Source organism: Lontra canadensis, unplaced genomic scaffold, assembly GCF_010015895.1.
Source record: "Lontra canadensis isolate GAN:19392208 unplaced genomic scaffold, GSC_riverotter_1.0 scaffold3, whole genome shotgun sequence".
NCBI classification, from domain to species: domain Eukaryota; kingdom Metazoa; phylum Chordata; class Mammalia; order Carnivora; family Mustelidae; genus Lontra; species Lontra canadensis.
This window is the reverse complement of record NW_022630997.1, coordinates 26,968,384-26,983,779: the sequence shown is the minus strand read 5'-3', so window position 1 is coordinate 26,983,779 and position 15,396 is coordinate 26,968,384. Positions and strand designations below refer to the sequence as shown.

The window sequence follows — 15,396 nt, the reverse complement described above, 5'->3', positions numbered from 1 at the left end:
TCACGAAGGCAGTGCAAGGACTAGAGTTTCCAGCCCTCCTTGGATCTACAAGACACGGAGAAGCCCTGGGTAGAGAGTCTCATGTTCGCCCAGCATGGATCCCAGGACGCAGTCCTCCTGTAGCCCAACAGGGGGCGCTGGCCAGAGGCCCCAAGGTTCTCGGAACCAGGCTGGCCTCAAGTTCACCCCACCCTGCTTTGCAGCCTCAAGCAGGTTCAAGCTCTGTGCTGGGCCCCCTCTCCTCACCTAAGAGTCATGTGGAGGTTGTGTCCAAACTGTGCTGGTTTCTGGGGCAAAGCAAACCCAGACAGCATCTCCACCAAGGGCCCCCTGCTTGGTGCTTGTCATCATGGTGACCGACAGGCCTGTGGCCGTGTGTGATGAAGTCAGATGAAGTGGGTGGGAATGACACTCTGACAGAAGCAGAGGACAGTGGTCTGGGCTGCCCAGCACTGCCCCTCCTGCACTGGAACCCGGCGCATCTCGCCTCTGCCCCCTCCCTGTAGGATGGCATGAGGGACAATGCTAGACCAGGTGATCCTTCCCTCTGCCCTTGCGCTGCCTCCCCAAGTGGGCCCTGATTGGCACTCACCTTCCTCCCAGACAAAGCCAATCCTGTCGCCTATCTGTCCTGGTGGGGTACCTGCTCACCATTCACTGTCCTCCTGGGGGCCCCCTCACAGGCGTCTCTGCTGAAAGGCTGCCAGAGAATCAGGGCCACCCCAGTCGGATTTGACTCTTAGCACTGTCTTGTGAGAAATATCGTCACGAGTGTCCCTTGCATCTGGGGTTGGGGAGGAGGGACCGAGGCTTACAGTGGCTGTGAACTGGTCCAGGGCTGTCTGCTGATGACATCACAGTCCATGGACAGCTCACGGTGAGTCCCCTGTGCTTCCTACTTCCCCGCTGCCCAGACACCAGCCACTCTCCTGGACACAGTGGCCTGCTGTCGCCCAAGGCCGGGGGACTGCCCAGCCTGAGGTCACGTACTTTGGAGGGCTCAGCCTCAGGGTCTCTGCGCCCCCTAGCCCCGGGACCCTGCAGGACCTAGAAGTCTCACCTCAGACCTGACCTCCCTGTCACCACTCCAGGGTCAGCTCCCTGGCATGGCTTCCAAACCCTAAGGCTGTATCCCCTCGGCAAAGGGAATGTTCTCTGAGGACAACCACTGCTGGTCATGCAACCAGGCCCTCCAGTGTCCAGGCAGCCTTTTGGTGTGGCCAGTGTCCATGTCAGAGGAGTGGAAACTTTTGGGGTGCTGCTGGCAGATGGGGCCTTGCTGCTTGGGTCTGGTGGGAATATGACAACAGTGAGCAGCCGGCTTCCTCTGCAGTGTCCGTCCATCCATCCATCCGTCCGCCCATCCACTGCTGGAGCTTGTAGGGAGGCATGTCTGGGTTTCCTTCTGGGTGCTTCTCTTCTCACCGTTCCTCAGTAGAGCATTCTATCTCCTTCTCTGTTTTCAGAAGATAAATGCTGGCTGCTCGTGTCACACAAAGACCGGAAAACAATCTCAGTTTTCCTCGCTGGCCTGGCCCAGTGTTGTCCCCCAAAGAGAAGCCTCACTTGTGAGAAAGTAATTTATTTCTTCATGAGCAGGAATTCTGAGTGTGGCCTCACAGAGGCCTTCTGTGGAGCAGTGGATAGGGCCAGAGCATGGCCTCAAGCCGCCCTGGTGTCACTCACTTGCCCACCCCCACACTGGTTCCTGGCCCAGCTTGCCCACTGGTGGACTCCAGGGCCATGTCCTGTGCTGGGTCACTGCAGCTCTGCCTGGCGATCTAACTTGTATGGTGGGCGATGGTCCATGCTCTGCCCACCTCTGTCCCCCCCAAGACTGGGGATGGGGGAGACTCTGTGCAAAGGGCGACAGGACCCAGGGGAGCATGCCCAGGTCGGGGGGTGCTGCTAGGATCTGACCCCCACCCCTTTCCTGTGCAGGCAGGACCCACAGGTGCTCATGGCCAGGTTTGGGTCTTTTCTTCGTCCTTCCACAGATAGCCTGGGTCCCCCTGAGGGACCTCACCTGCACGGAGGTTTCCTCCCTCCACAGAAGCAGAGGCCAGGCTGGGTGCACGAACTGTTCTCCTCACACACCCCCAACTCTCTCCAAAGGGTGTGTTCTCTCTAACCGTCCGGCACCTACTGGCGCCCTTTGCAGGAGTAGGGTCTCTCTCCAGAGAACCAGGATCTCCGAGTCCTCCCAGCCTCCACTCTAGGTACCCCGGGCTCTTCCCCAGTACCCAGAACCCCCTGGGGAATTGTGCCCTCTGGATGTGGACCCAGGACACCTGCAGAGTAGACAGAGAGCACTAGCCAGAGCCAGACCAGGTGGAAGGAGGTGCACCAGGACCTCTAGCCTTTTCGGGCCTTTCAGTGGCAAGGCTTCTCCGGGCCCTTCCGGGGAACATCCTGTTTCCCAAAGTGGGTATTAAGGTAGAGAGGTGTAGGAGGTGAGGTAGCCTCCGGGGACCCCAGCCCCAGCCCTGAGGGTGACGCCCATCCCTGGCATTGGATCCCCACGTAGCCCACCTCACCCCTCACCCATGGATTCCTATGCACAGGGAGGGGCAGAGAGGAGGGGCTCCTTGCGACCGGTAATAGGGCGTCTATGCAGTTAGTTATGATTAGTTCCATTCAGGGTTATACATGTCTGGTTAGTCACTCACCTTCGGGGCAGGTGGCAGCTCTCCCTGAACCTGTTATCTGGTCAGGATGAAGGTGAGGGCCACAGTGCAAGGACAAGTGTGGGCTGTAGAGAGAGGCCTGGGAGGTTCCTGCCTGAGGGTGTGGGGGGGGTGTCATTTATTTAGGTAATGAGCCTCTGTGATATGAGGGAGGCATCAGAAGGTTAGCTGTCCTCCCCCACTCTTCCCGCCCCGACCTTTTCCTTCAGTGGTGCCTAAAACCATTAGCAATTTGTTTGCTTAGAATGTTATCCCCCAAAAGGGAGTGTTACGAGGATGGTTTTCGGGAGATGCAGAGGCCTGTATGGCTTCCCCAGTGGACATCAGATAGTGCCCGACTGGTCCGGATCCCTCAGGGATGACATTGGCAGCTGAGGAGAACTGGGCAGGGTTCAGGCACAGCTGCCATGGAGCTCATGGGTGTGCTTGGGTATGAGCTCCGCAGGGGACAGTGGCCACTCTGAGAGAGCTGACCGCCCCACAGGTTACACTGTGTCACATGGTTCCTAGTAAATGCTCTTAGCAAGGGCTTCTGAGTAGACTGTTGCTGAGTGTAGACAGCCAAGGCCATTTCCCAGGGGAGGCTAGAGCCTCTGGACAGTGTGAGCCCTTGGAAATAGAAGTTTCTAGAAGTGCTTGGTTTGTTTTGCTTCATGTTTTGCTAACCACCCTGACAGTTGTGTGTCATGAACCCTGCTTTATACCCGAAACAGTAACTGAAAGGGTCCCCTGCCTTGCCCATGACCCTGACGGGTTGGAGACGAGCTCTGCTGGCAGAGCTGCTCTGGGTGATGAAGGGGCCAGGGGGCAGGGAGTCAGTGCAGGAAGCAGAGCCCTACTGTCATCTCCCTCCTCCTCAGTGTCTACTCCTGCATGGTCCCACAGGTGCCATACCAACTTTCACGCATGCCTCCGGGCAGCTAGGCCTCCCCCCTCACCCTTCCCCCAACCCTGCCCCGACCCCGGACCTCAGGCCTCTGAGGTCTTAGCCTCTGCAAGGTCTTTGTTGTCCTTGTCAACACCCCCTGTGAGGGCACTTGGGTTCCTGCTTCTTCGAGGTCACTCAACCCAATTTAGGCCACCTTCCATCTTCCAACCAACACCTTGCAGGTTACAACTTTTAAAAGAAGGGAGCAGGTGTTTTCACCAGAGGGGCCTTTAGTCTTGGGCAGACGAGGAGAGGGAGGCCAAGGCCCCAGGGTCCCTGAAATGTTCCTTCTCCTGGGTCAGCTCTTCTCAGGTGTGGCCCACAGCAGCCTCGGAAGGTCCCTGAGCTCAGGTGGCTTCTGCGTGACCTGCATCATTATTTTTTTTCTTTCTCAACTTTTTCAACATAAACTGTCTTGAAGTGCGGTATACGTACAGGAAAGCGCATGAGTCGTAAGTGTAAAGTCCTGGTGATATTTCACGGCATGAATACATGGGTGTTGGGCCCCAGCCCCAGCAGGGCCCTCAGAGCTGGATGTGCACGGGGTCCTGATTAGAGGTCCTTTCGTGTGTGACTTTTTTAGCTGCACGTGGTTTGGTAAGACTGGTCCGTGTGGGTGGTTGACTTCATCCGGCTGTGGGCTCCCCTGGGTGGATAAGGACAGCGCAGGTGGGGGGCGGCCATCGAGCATACCGCTGCTATCAGCGCTCCGGGTGAGCCTTTTGGTGTGAATCTGTAAGCTTGTCTGGGGGTGCTGCACCCCGGGAGGAATCCCGGGATTGGAGCAAGCTCTGCTTTCCCAGGCCCACAGGGCATCGGCTTCCCATGTGGCTCTACCAGTTCTCGCTCCCGCTGCCCGCGGCTCGGAGTTTCCACTGGGTCCCAGCCTCACCAGCACTTGGCGTTTTCTGCCTTTTCATTGTAGCCATTCTGGTGGGTGTACGGCAGTGTCACACTGTGGTTTTAATTTCCCTTCCCTGATGACGAATGAAGTTGAGTGTTATTTCCTTTTTCTTACATTTATCACCATTTTGGAGAACCGTTTTTTGTGAGATGCCTCTTCAATGCTCTTGCCCATTTTTTCAAAATTGGATCTTTTGACACTTTTGATTTGGCGTGTGGGATACCTAAATCTACATTTGTACCTGCGCGTAGATACACTGACACACGCACGCACACACATGCGTTTATTCAACAGATCGGAGTGGAGCTCCCCCACACACAAACATCAGTCATGGGGACGCAGCAGTGAGCAGGAGAGACAAAGGGCCTGCACTCACGCAGCCCGAATTCTCCCCAGAGGAGACTACCAAGGAAGTAGAGGGAATGTGTGGACTGCAGAACCCTGAGGAGAAAAGTTCAGTGTGGGAGGAAGTGCCGCAGTGGAGGTTAAACACTGTAGATCTGTCACCGAGTAGGTGACATGTCGGTAAGGACCTCTGGGGAGAGGGGAGGAGGCAGAGGGAGAGCGGGCAGGCCTGTGGGGGCTGGCAGAGAGTGAGTGAGGGCTGTTTGGAAGGTGACAGACCTCTGATGGGGGCAGGTCGCCAGGTCCCTGGGGCTCTGCCTGTCATTTCATTTGGGTCCTGGGCAGAGGAGGATGGGATGTGATTCAGGATTGAACAAGGCCCTTGGCCGCGGGCCGCTGTCTTGAGCAGGCATGGGTGGAAGCAAGGACACTGATTTGGAGCTAGTAGATCAGTAGGTCTAGCCTCCCGTCCCAGGGTCCCATCTGTCCCAGGTGTCTGCAGTGGTAAGGATGTCCAGGGTCACTGTCATCCCAGACTCAGGTTTCTCTGCTCTTTGCCATCCTCAGAGCATCCTTTCATGGTCACTGGATCGACACTGTTCTTGGCCTCATGTGCAGCTCACATCATCTGGGGCAGCTCTTTCCATGGGCCTTGTTTTTCCAGAAGCCCCCAGTAGATGTCGGCTGGCTACACCACACCTTGCTCATTCTCCATTTTCTAAAACCAAATCTGGCAAGGTAACAAGATTCTTCTGTCAGTCCCCAAAGCTGTCCCTACACTCTTACTCCCTGAGCCCAGCCCCACCCATAGCCTCAAGTGAGGGAATAGCCCCGCAGGGGTCAACCCCTGGGGATGCCCATCTCCCTGCCCCTTTGGGCACCAGGAAGGGTATAACTGTAGTCCAGATACACACATGAAGGCTGCAATCATAACTGTGAGCAAAGGAGAAAATGCCATCTGGGTCTGCAAGGACGTTTCTATGGTGGAGACAACAGGCAGAGGGGCCTTCCTTCCTCCTGGGGAAGCATCTACCTTATTGAGGTCCTTGGGGATGGCGGTGAAATCTGTGGGTGGGAACCTGGGGGGGATGGCCCTGTGACCATACAGGAAGGTGCCCTGGGGCTGTGTGTCAGCTCAGCCTCCTCCTCTGTGGCCCTGGCCACTTCTGCCTGGTGGTCCTCCCTGTCCCCACTGTGGCAGGAGCCGCTGGAGGCTGCAGTTAACAGTGCAGATGCTGGAGCAGTGAGAGCTGGGCTCCGGTCCTAGCAGAGAGAGTGAGGGGGTGGTGGGCAGAGCTCCAAGAGAAAGACACCTGTTTCCGAACTCCGGCACCCGGAGAGTGGGGCACTCTGGGGAGGCGGGTGAGTGGACCCTGCATGGCCTCTAATTGCACAGGACAGAAATAACCGTCCATGGGACTCAGCCTGGTGGCCAATCTTGGGAATGTTAAGAGAGCAGGCAAACAAGAAGGGGGAGCTGGGAGGAGAGATGGCTGTCTCACCAGGCTGCTGGGCAGAGGGTGGGCATCCTGGGACTGGCATGGGCACAGACAGAGTCACCTCTGCCCATCCATGCCCCAGGGCTTGCTCATGAGCTCTCTTGGGCTTGTCTCGGCCTCTCTCTGGGCATCCCCCCCTCCTCTCCATAAGGGGCGAGCTGAGAATGTCCCTGTTCCTCTCTAGTAGTGACTCCCCCAGAATCCCACTGCAGCTTGGTCTTCCAACTCAGCCTCGGGCTCTCCAGTTCCAGATCTCCCGGGGATGGTGCTCTTGGCTCAGTCGACCTTTTCCATCCAGTCTCAGCACCTGGGTTGGGGTCTTCCGCGGGCGCACAATGGAGGGGGTGACCTGTCACCTGACAGGATTCCTTCAGAGGACTGAGGCTTCTGGGGGTGGAAAGATGCCTCACTGTGCCATGTGTGCCAGGCCCGCCCCACACCATGTCTCAGATTAGTCCTCCCACAAAAGCAGCTGCCTTATCCCATGTTCACTCAAGGAAATGGAAGAACAGAGTTCCGTGTGACGCTTGAGAACAGAGTGAGCACCCCGTCAAGGGAAGCATTTAAGCCAAATGCTGGCCAAGCACCTGCTCTGTAGTGGATATCTACAATGAGGTGAGGTCGTAAAGGAGGAAAAGATGCTCAAGGGAGGAGATGGAGTCACAGCGGGGCTCCCCGCTTGCGGGATCTCACCAACACACCTGCTCGCATCCCTCACTGAGTCCCTACCGACAGAGCACCCCTTCGCCCGGTGGCACATAGGTGCCCCCATCATCGACGGCTGGTGCCGCCGCCCGACTGACGCCACAGCCCCGGGCTCTGTACTCCCAGCGTCCCAAAACCCAGCGCCAGGCGGGTGCGCCTTGCCCTCGTCAAGCCCCTGGGGAGCCCCCCGCCCCCGCCCGGCCCCCGCCCGGCCCCCGCCCGGCCCCCGCCCCCGGCCCCCGCCCCCGGCCCAGGCTCCGCCCCGTTTCTGGCCTGACCCAGCGGTCCCTCGGCCCCACCCAAACACCCCCGCATTCTCCCGGCCAAGCCCCTCCCCTGGCCCCGCCCCGCCCCGTCCCGCCCTGCGCAAGGCTGTGAGCTAGCCCGAGGGCAGCGGGCATGGGGAAGCCCGCGGGCGGGGTCAGGGGGCGGGAGCTTCCTCGGCGCTCGGGGAGAGGACTGGCGGCACGCGGGGCGCTGGCAGCGCCGGGGTACAGCGCGGGGAGCGGGCAGCCAGGATGTTTCTGGAGCCCCAGGTAGGTCTGCGGCACGTGGCAGGTGCGGGGCGGCGGGTCGCGAGGCGGCGACGTGGGTGCGCACGCAGGGCAACCCCTCGGTTGCGGTAAGACCGCGGGCAGGGGGTTCTTGCGCTGCTGAGAGCTGGGGGAGAGGTGCTGACCTACGGCAATTAGTGAGACCATCCGGAACCTCTCTGGCCCCGCTAGGCTCGGAAGGAGCCTGCCCTGGGGAACCACTCCCTCTGCGTGTCCCCACGGGGGGCACCTGCTGCCAGGTGGGCGGCGCCAGGGCTCAGAATGGGTGGATGGCTCAGGCTGCCACTGCCCTTCCTGTCCTGGCTTGCTGATGCTAGTGATCATCTATGGCTGGAAGACACCTGCAAAGCTAGTGAGGGCCCCTGTGGGGTGAACAGGGCCAGGGAGGCGGAAGACAGCAGCCTCAGCAGCAGGGCCAGGAGGAAGGTGGCTGGCCTGGGACTGGCTGCCAGGCTTGCTAGCCAGGACGGCCCTGGATCCCTTCTGAGATCTGGGGGGCACAGAACCACCTGTGGGGGTTGGGGTGGGAGAGGTGGGGGAGAGGAGGAGATCTGAGACTAAGCGCTCGTGGGAGGTGTGTATGTGTGTGTGCCATGTGTGGGCGAGAGTGAGAGTATGTGAAAATGCAGGCGTGTTTATATATGGGATGTGTACGTGTGAGGGAGAGAGGGAGAGCGGGAGGGAGAGGTGTGTATGGGGGCAGGGTTGTGCCTGTGTGGGCCCACAAATGTCTGTGTATTTAAGGAGAGCGAGCTTCAGTGTGGGGCTTCAAGGAGTGTGGGCTCCAAGGTGAGGGGCAGCTTCCTTCCTGCAGGAAAAAGGAGGCTGAGATCAGGTCCTGGACTTAGTCCTGAGCTTGAGGCAGGACATTGCGTTTCCATGGCTGTTTATTAGAACCCAGCCTTGGAGACGGACTGGCAGTGTGATTTGGGCACAGGGTGCTGCCCCTGTTCCCAGCCCCCTTAGCATGAAGCTGACCGCACAGACCTGGGAGCTCAGGTCCAGTGTGGGTAGGGGGCACAGAAGAGGGCCCCGGCTGACCTGGCCAGCCCCCATTAGCCGAAGACGCAGGACGCGTTTGTTTTTTCATTCACCACTTACTCAGCACACATTTATCGAACACTTGTTGTGGGCAGGTACTGCGGCTTCAGGAGGGACCCAAACGCCACAGTCTGTCCTCATGGAGCTCCGCTTCTAGCAAGTGAGACTGGGGAAAAAGCATGAACAATAGATGCAGCAGGAGGGGAGCCTGGGTGGGTCCGTTGGACGAGCATGCGACGACGCTTGATCTTGGGGTTGTGGGTTTGAGCCCCATGTTCGGAGTAGAGATTTCTTAAAAAAAAAAAATAAACTTAGAAAAAAAATAAATACAATGCAGAATATTGCATGGTGGTAAGTGTTAAAGAAAAAAAGCAAAACAAGAAAGAGGAATAGGTCCTATGGAGGGTATGTCAGTCAGAATGGTTTAGGTTATCTGCAGAAACAGACCCCCCACCCCCCACCTCCGCCGCTGCCCCGCATCCAGTGGCTCTTAACAGCAGAGCGCAATTTGGACCCTGCTCCAAGCCTTCGTCATTCAAGGCCCCAGGCTGCCAGGCTCCGTGGCAGAGTGGAAGAGAGGCTCCTGCACTAGAATGTTCATGTCTCACCTGTCACTTCTACTCGCTGCTCTTGAGTGAGATAAGTCACATGGCCCCACTCAGTGTCACTAGGACCAGTAATGACAGTCCTGCCCAGCCTGGCAAGTAGGGCCCAGTGTACTGACCACTGTTGTGGGAGTGCTGTTTGTGCCTGGGGTAGGACAGTTAGGTGAGACATCAGCATGTGGGACACATGTATGAGGAGCTGACAGAGGGGTAGAAAGGAGGTAAGTGGCAGTGGGAGTGGAGGGGCACACTAGGAAAACGGTAGGCCTGGCTTTGAACAGGAAGCCGCCTATGTGTCTAGAGGCCAGACTGGAGGCTGGATGTTAGGAACAGAGGAGGCAAGGAGAGGAGGTGGGGCCAGCACCGTGGCCCCAGGGGCTCATATCCAGGAGGTAGCAGTGGAGGAGAGAAGAGCCAATCCAAACACACTCTGAAGTAAAGCAAGAGGACTTGCTGAGGGCCGAGGTGTGGCACTGGGGACAGAGAGAGGCAGGCCGACACCAGGAAGGACATTGCCCTCAGCAAAAGGTGGGAAAGGATGCAGGTGGAATGGCTGGGAGTGGGCAGGAGGCAGAAGTGGCTTGGCATCCCCTGGGGAGATGTCACCTCGCCGTGGGTGGGCAGGGTGGAGCCTGGGGAGAGGTCTGACATGGAGGGCTCCTTTGGAGCCCCAGCTTGCCCTGTCCTTTGGGCCCCTTGCTGCCTCCTGGCCATACTGCCTACACCTGTGCCTCCTGGCTCAGGACAGCCTGGCCCTGGGCCCAGCCTGCCCCAGGCCCCACACCACCATCTTGCTGGTTCTGCCCGCTGGGGTGGGGACCCTTTGTGTGAGTTGCACAAAGGACAGCAATGTGGGCTGAGGTAGCTGCAGGATCTTGTGCTGACCTGGCTGCTGCATGCGTCAGGGACAGGCCAAGGGCAGGAGTACTGGGGACAGCACTGGCTGCAGGTCCTGTATCTACTAAGTACTGGACTGCAGTGGTGCAGTCTTTAAGGGCTAGGCAGTATGGCAGGCTGCGTGGAGGAGAGAGTCCCGTGATGCTTTGGAATGGGTAGGGTTTGATACAGAAATGACATGGCCTACGTTGGAGCTGGGGTACCTCTGGAAACTGCCTGAACCCACCATACCTCTGGGCTTCTGTGCCCCGCCCCCCTTTAGGGAGCCACTGGTGAGTGAACCGAAGAGGGCTGGGTCTGTCAGGACTGCTGTCTCCTTGCTCTTCCTTCTCCTAACCTACTGGAAAACCCCTCATCATCCTTGGAGGTTCGTTTCAAAATCGCCACTTCCAGGAAGCCCTCCTTGACTTCTTCCTACAGTTAGTCCTCCTCCCTGTGCTTCCTCAGCATTCAGCGCAGACTCTGGTCCTGAGTTGTTTGCCCTGCGCTGTGGTGTTACGTCTGTCTGTCCTGGCAGATACTGAGGTCTGTGGGTTCTTCCATTTCCAAGTGTGCAGCACAGGTCTGTAGGGGCTCGTGGATGTTGGCTGACTAAGTGAGGGAAAGAAGGAAGGAAGGAAGGAAGGAAGGAAGGAAGGAAGGAAGGAAGGAAGGAACAAACATATGGACTGAAAGGACCCATGGAGACTACTTTGTCCTGCCTCCTTGTTTTACACATGGCGACCCTGAGGCCCGCAGTAACCTGGCTTACTTGAGTTCAGCTAGGAGGTCAGGGGCAGAAGTGGCTCCCAGACCAGGATGCCTCCACCATGCCAGGTTCTAGGCTGGCTGGGTCCCGGAGGGTTCCAGGACAATGAGGGGGTTCCCAGAGAAGGACAGGTTGGGGGGCCCTTGGGTGAGCAGTCAGGTGGGAGCATATGCATGAAGGCACCAGTTTCGGGGACTCAGGAGGAAGAGGGCTGCCAGGGACCTTAACTGTGGTTCTTTGCCCTCTCCCCTCAAAAGTCCTGGGGCTTGCAAGGACTCTGGCCCTGTGGCCTCCTGTCACACGTGGGGTTTCTCTGGCAAGTCCACTGTCCTGCACCTCAGCCTCCAGTGGAATAATCCCGCCCTCACCATCCTGCTCATACCCGCCTGCCTGACCAGGTGCCAAGCCCACAGCATTTCCCAAATGTCAGTGTGGCTGCCACACCAGCCGCCCCCTGCCTGAGGTGGGGCTGGCGGGTGTGAGTCAGAGGACCCCCGGGGCCAGCTTCTGGGTCTTCCTTAACCCTTAAGAGGTCGCTGTGCCAGGAAGACACGTGGAAACTGGGTCTCCAAGGTCAAAGGCTGTGGCAGCACCAGGAGCAGGAGGAGCTGACCTTCATTCTGGGGCTAACTGATCCCAGAGCCTGGCCTTCCCGTGAGCACGAGGGCTGTGAGCAATGTCCTTAGAAGAGGGCTGGCAGGTTCCCAGAAGAGGCTAGAAACCAGCAGTGCCCGGCCCAGAGGGCACAATGGTATGGGGTTACGGGTGTGTGGTCAGGAAAGCATGCTGTGGGCCAGGTGGCTGACAGAGGTAGCTGACCTGCGTGGATGTTGTGTCCCTGGCTAAAGGCTGGGACACCTGCAGGGCTGGGAGGCCCCAGGGCACGGGCTCACGCACACCTCTCCCTATTCCTGCCGCTCGAGTGAGCATCCTGCTCCACATAGACTGAGTGGGGATATCTTTGGGGACAGGGACACCTGTACCTGTACCTAAGGGAGGTAGATAGGTAAGTTATTCATTTTTTAAAAAATGTTTGTTAAATGATAAGTGAACTCTCTCTTACTATTTGAACAGATTTTCAGTTTGGCTTCTAGAAAGCCTCAGAAATTAATCAGATTATCTGCACATAAGGAACATTCTAGCTCTTCATTTCTAATGTATCTTTTATTTATTTTCTTATCGTATTGTGTTTTCTGAAAGGGGCAAAATGACATTTAATAACGGCAGTTGTCCTTGGCTTGATCTTCATTTTAATGAGAAGGCCTCTAATGTTGTACGAAGTCTGAAATTGGCTCTAAATTCCAATAGATACTCTTCGTCATGAACAGAATACTCTTCTCTTTCATTAATTGCCCAGAGAGTCCACCAAGAATGGATATTAAATTTCACTGAAGGCTTTCCTATATCTAGCAAGATCATCAAATTCCTTTCCTCTTTGGACCTATTAATATGTTGACTTATTAGCTTTCCTGAGCTAAATCATCCTCATGTTTCTGGAATAAATCCCACTGGGTCAGACTCAATTGTGCTTTAAAATGCTTCTGGGTTCATTCTACTGATAAGTTGCTTAGGGTACTTTTCATCTATATTCATAAGTAAGAATTTATCTGTACTTTTTATTAGGGGACAGATTTGTCACATTTATAAATCATAGTTATGTCAGCTTTGTAAAATGAATAGGAAGGGTTTTCAATATGAATTGCATAGTTGAGATAGTTTAAATATCATATAAAATTATCTTATTCTCCGAGGCTTAAAATAATTCATTTTAGAAACTGTCTCAGCCAGGAGTTGGTTTAATTTTTCCCTACAGTTTGGTTGGCTGTCAACTTACTTTAATTTGTACTATGGTTATTGGTTTTTTGGGGTTTTAAGCATTTTCGTCTATTTTGGTTGTTTATATTTTCTAAATAATATCCCCATTCAAAATGCTTTCAGATCTTTTAACACAAATTTATGTAGTTGATTCTTTTAAAGTTTCTTCTCCATATCTGAGGCTAGATTCCCTTTTTCATTCCTAATAGCTGTATTTTTGCATCTCCTCCCTCCCACCATCTTCCTGCCCTTTCATTCCCTCCCTTCCATTCTCCTGCTTTCCTTCCTCCTTCACTTTCTTCGACCCTTTTGTTGATTAGAACTGCCAGAAGTTTATCTTTCCGTTTTGTGTTTTCAAAAGAAAATCAGCCCTTGATTTTAATCAGCAAATTCTATTCTCTATTTCATTAAATACACTAATTTACCTTTCAGTAATTCCTCCTTGTAGTTTGCTTTGCTATGGGTCTGTTTTGTTTGGAATCTCTTTTTAGCTTTTTGAGTCAGTGCTGAGTTCATTTCCATTTTTTGTTTACTTAAAATATATTGAAGTCTATGAATGTTTCTCTGAGAACACCTTTGGCCATTTCGAATTTCCTAAGGAGTTTTCTTATAAGGGTTATTTCTCTGATGTGTCTGTAATTGGAGTTTTGATTGCCTCTTTAACACAGATACGATTTAGGGAAGTTTTTTCAATCAAGTGGGTAGAGTTTTTTGGTTCATCATTTTTTATTAATATGCAGCTGTTGTGTTAAGTTGTGTCCACAATGTTTGGTCACCTGTGTGTTTCTGTTTGGGGACTCTTGTGGGGTTTCACTGGTGACAGGATGTGTGAACAATGCAGTAGAATATTCTGGATGGAAGAATATGGCTTTCTGTTTTGACAGCATGGTTTCCATGTACTGTTTCTTCATGCTTCTATGCCCCTGGGTCAAGGGAACGCACTGCGCTATTTTCATTCCTTTCTACTCCTCGTCTTTGGGTATCCCCCACTTGTCAGAAATTGTAGAAGGTTCTAGTTGTTGTTCTGCTGTTTGGTCCACAAAGGGGAGCTCACTGCATTGTGCTTGGGCTTGGACCGGTGACCCATTTTCTGGGCACAGCAGGGCAGACATAGTCTCCTGTTCGCTTTTCCCTTTCAGCCCTTGGCAGAAAGAACCAGCCTGCAGTGAGGAGACGTGCCTAGGCCCCCAGTGACCTCGGGCTGTCCTTAGCCTCCTGGTCTGTAGCTCATTTGGAATGTGGTTAGTAATGTCTTGGAGGGTGCTGTGGAGAGGTGCAGGATGGCTCAGCAGGGGAGAAGCTCTCTGTGAAAGTCTCATTGGTAGTGAGTTTGCTGCGCTATCTGAGGAAGGTCCTGAATCCCTCCCAGCAAGGGATTCTTGAGGGCACATGCATGGCTGGCCCTGGGACCCTGGCCTGACCATCGCCCCCTGCCCCCCAGATCCAGCCCAGCCCCAGCACAGTGCTCATCAGGGCCCTCTCTGCACACTCCAAGCAGGGAGCTCCACGTGGTCCAGGCTGAGTCCATCCCACAGGGTGCCTGCTGCCTCCCACCTGCCTTTGTCTTGTACCTGCTTGCCATTCTCCTGAGCCTGTGGTCATGGTTCTAGATCGTGGTGGTCCTACTCACCAGGCTTCAGATCTCAGCCCCCACTTTGGAGCTTATAAGATCTGGTTTGATGACATAGCCCTTTCAGCCTTTGTTCCTTCCTCTGGAAAATGGGATGACAGCATGTGTAGTGCCTTGTGTGGGGAAGTACGTTGCCCTGGGGAAGGATGGAGGCAGTTGTGCCCTTGGTATTCCTGGGGGCTGGCCAGGTTCTGGGCCAGGGGACATAGCAGGTGTGTACAAGGGAGTGTCCATGAGAAGTGGCACAGGGAGTGGGAAACTTTTTGCTGGAGGGTCAAGATGTGTGTCTTTGTCCTTTTGAGAGGCTGTGGCCGGCGGACAAGGCCATGGCTCTCTGGGCCCAGCAGGGAGCTGGGAGACCCCCCACCTTCCACCCAGAGGCCAGTACACAGAACCCTCCAGCTTCTGGCTCCTGCAGCACAGAGGGGTCCCAGGGGTACCCCTAGGGGGCGTCTGCCAGGAGGATAACAATTCAGGTAAAGGAAATTGATTTTTATTTGTTTTTAAACACAAAGGAAAGTCATTGCTCAGCCTAATTAGATGTCATTTAAAAATAAAGGAACTGTGCCGTTCTTATTTTTCCTTACCCCAGCAACCCCAGGCAGCCTCGGAGGTGGAGGCTGACACTCACTCCTGGAAAGGTCTGGGCCACGGCCTATCCCCCACCCCACACATCCACGCTGAGGGACCCAGCCTCCCTGCCCCTCAAGGACCCTCAGCTCTGATGCAGTCCCCTCACTGTCACCCTCCTGGAATTTGGGCTCTTCCTACTTGGTGGGTGGAGCCCTAGTGTGAGGCAGGCTCTGAGTAGGAGCCCCTTAGGTGGGACCCTAGAGGAGGGAGTTCAGTAGACATGTGCACCTGTGCCCTACTCCCCTTCGGGGCACCTTGAGAGGATGCCCAGAGAGGACAGGACTGGCTCCCAAGTTGATCTCAGTTTGGTCACTCTCCTGTCCCGGCCTGCACCCGGCTTAGCCTCGGGAGTCCAAGCCGCCCGCGTGCAGGGGTGCCGGGGTGACCGCTGTGGAATCCAGCGGA

General features: G+C 55.4%; 1 protein-coding gene across 3 annotated transcripts in view; it reads left to right on the top strand.

The window, feature by feature from the left end:
• Window positions 1-15,396, top strand: part of RASGEF1A (RasGEF domain family member 1A) — an 82,995-nt gene that overhangs the window by 44,729 nt on the left and 22,870 nt on the right. The window contains exon 1 of one of the 3 annotated variants that reach the window (XM_032837052.1): window positions 7,472-7,604. The exons of 1 other annotated variant lie outside the window; for it this stretch is intronic. In XM_032837052.1, the coding sequence (XP_032692943.1) occupies window positions 7,587-7,604 (18 nt within the window). In that variant the 5' untranslated portion in view covers window positions 7,472-7,586. Of the gene's footprint in view, window positions 1-7,471; window positions 7,605-15,396 lie in introns of those variants that run through there. One more of the 3 variants, XM_032837060.1, reaches the window with a different exon arrangement.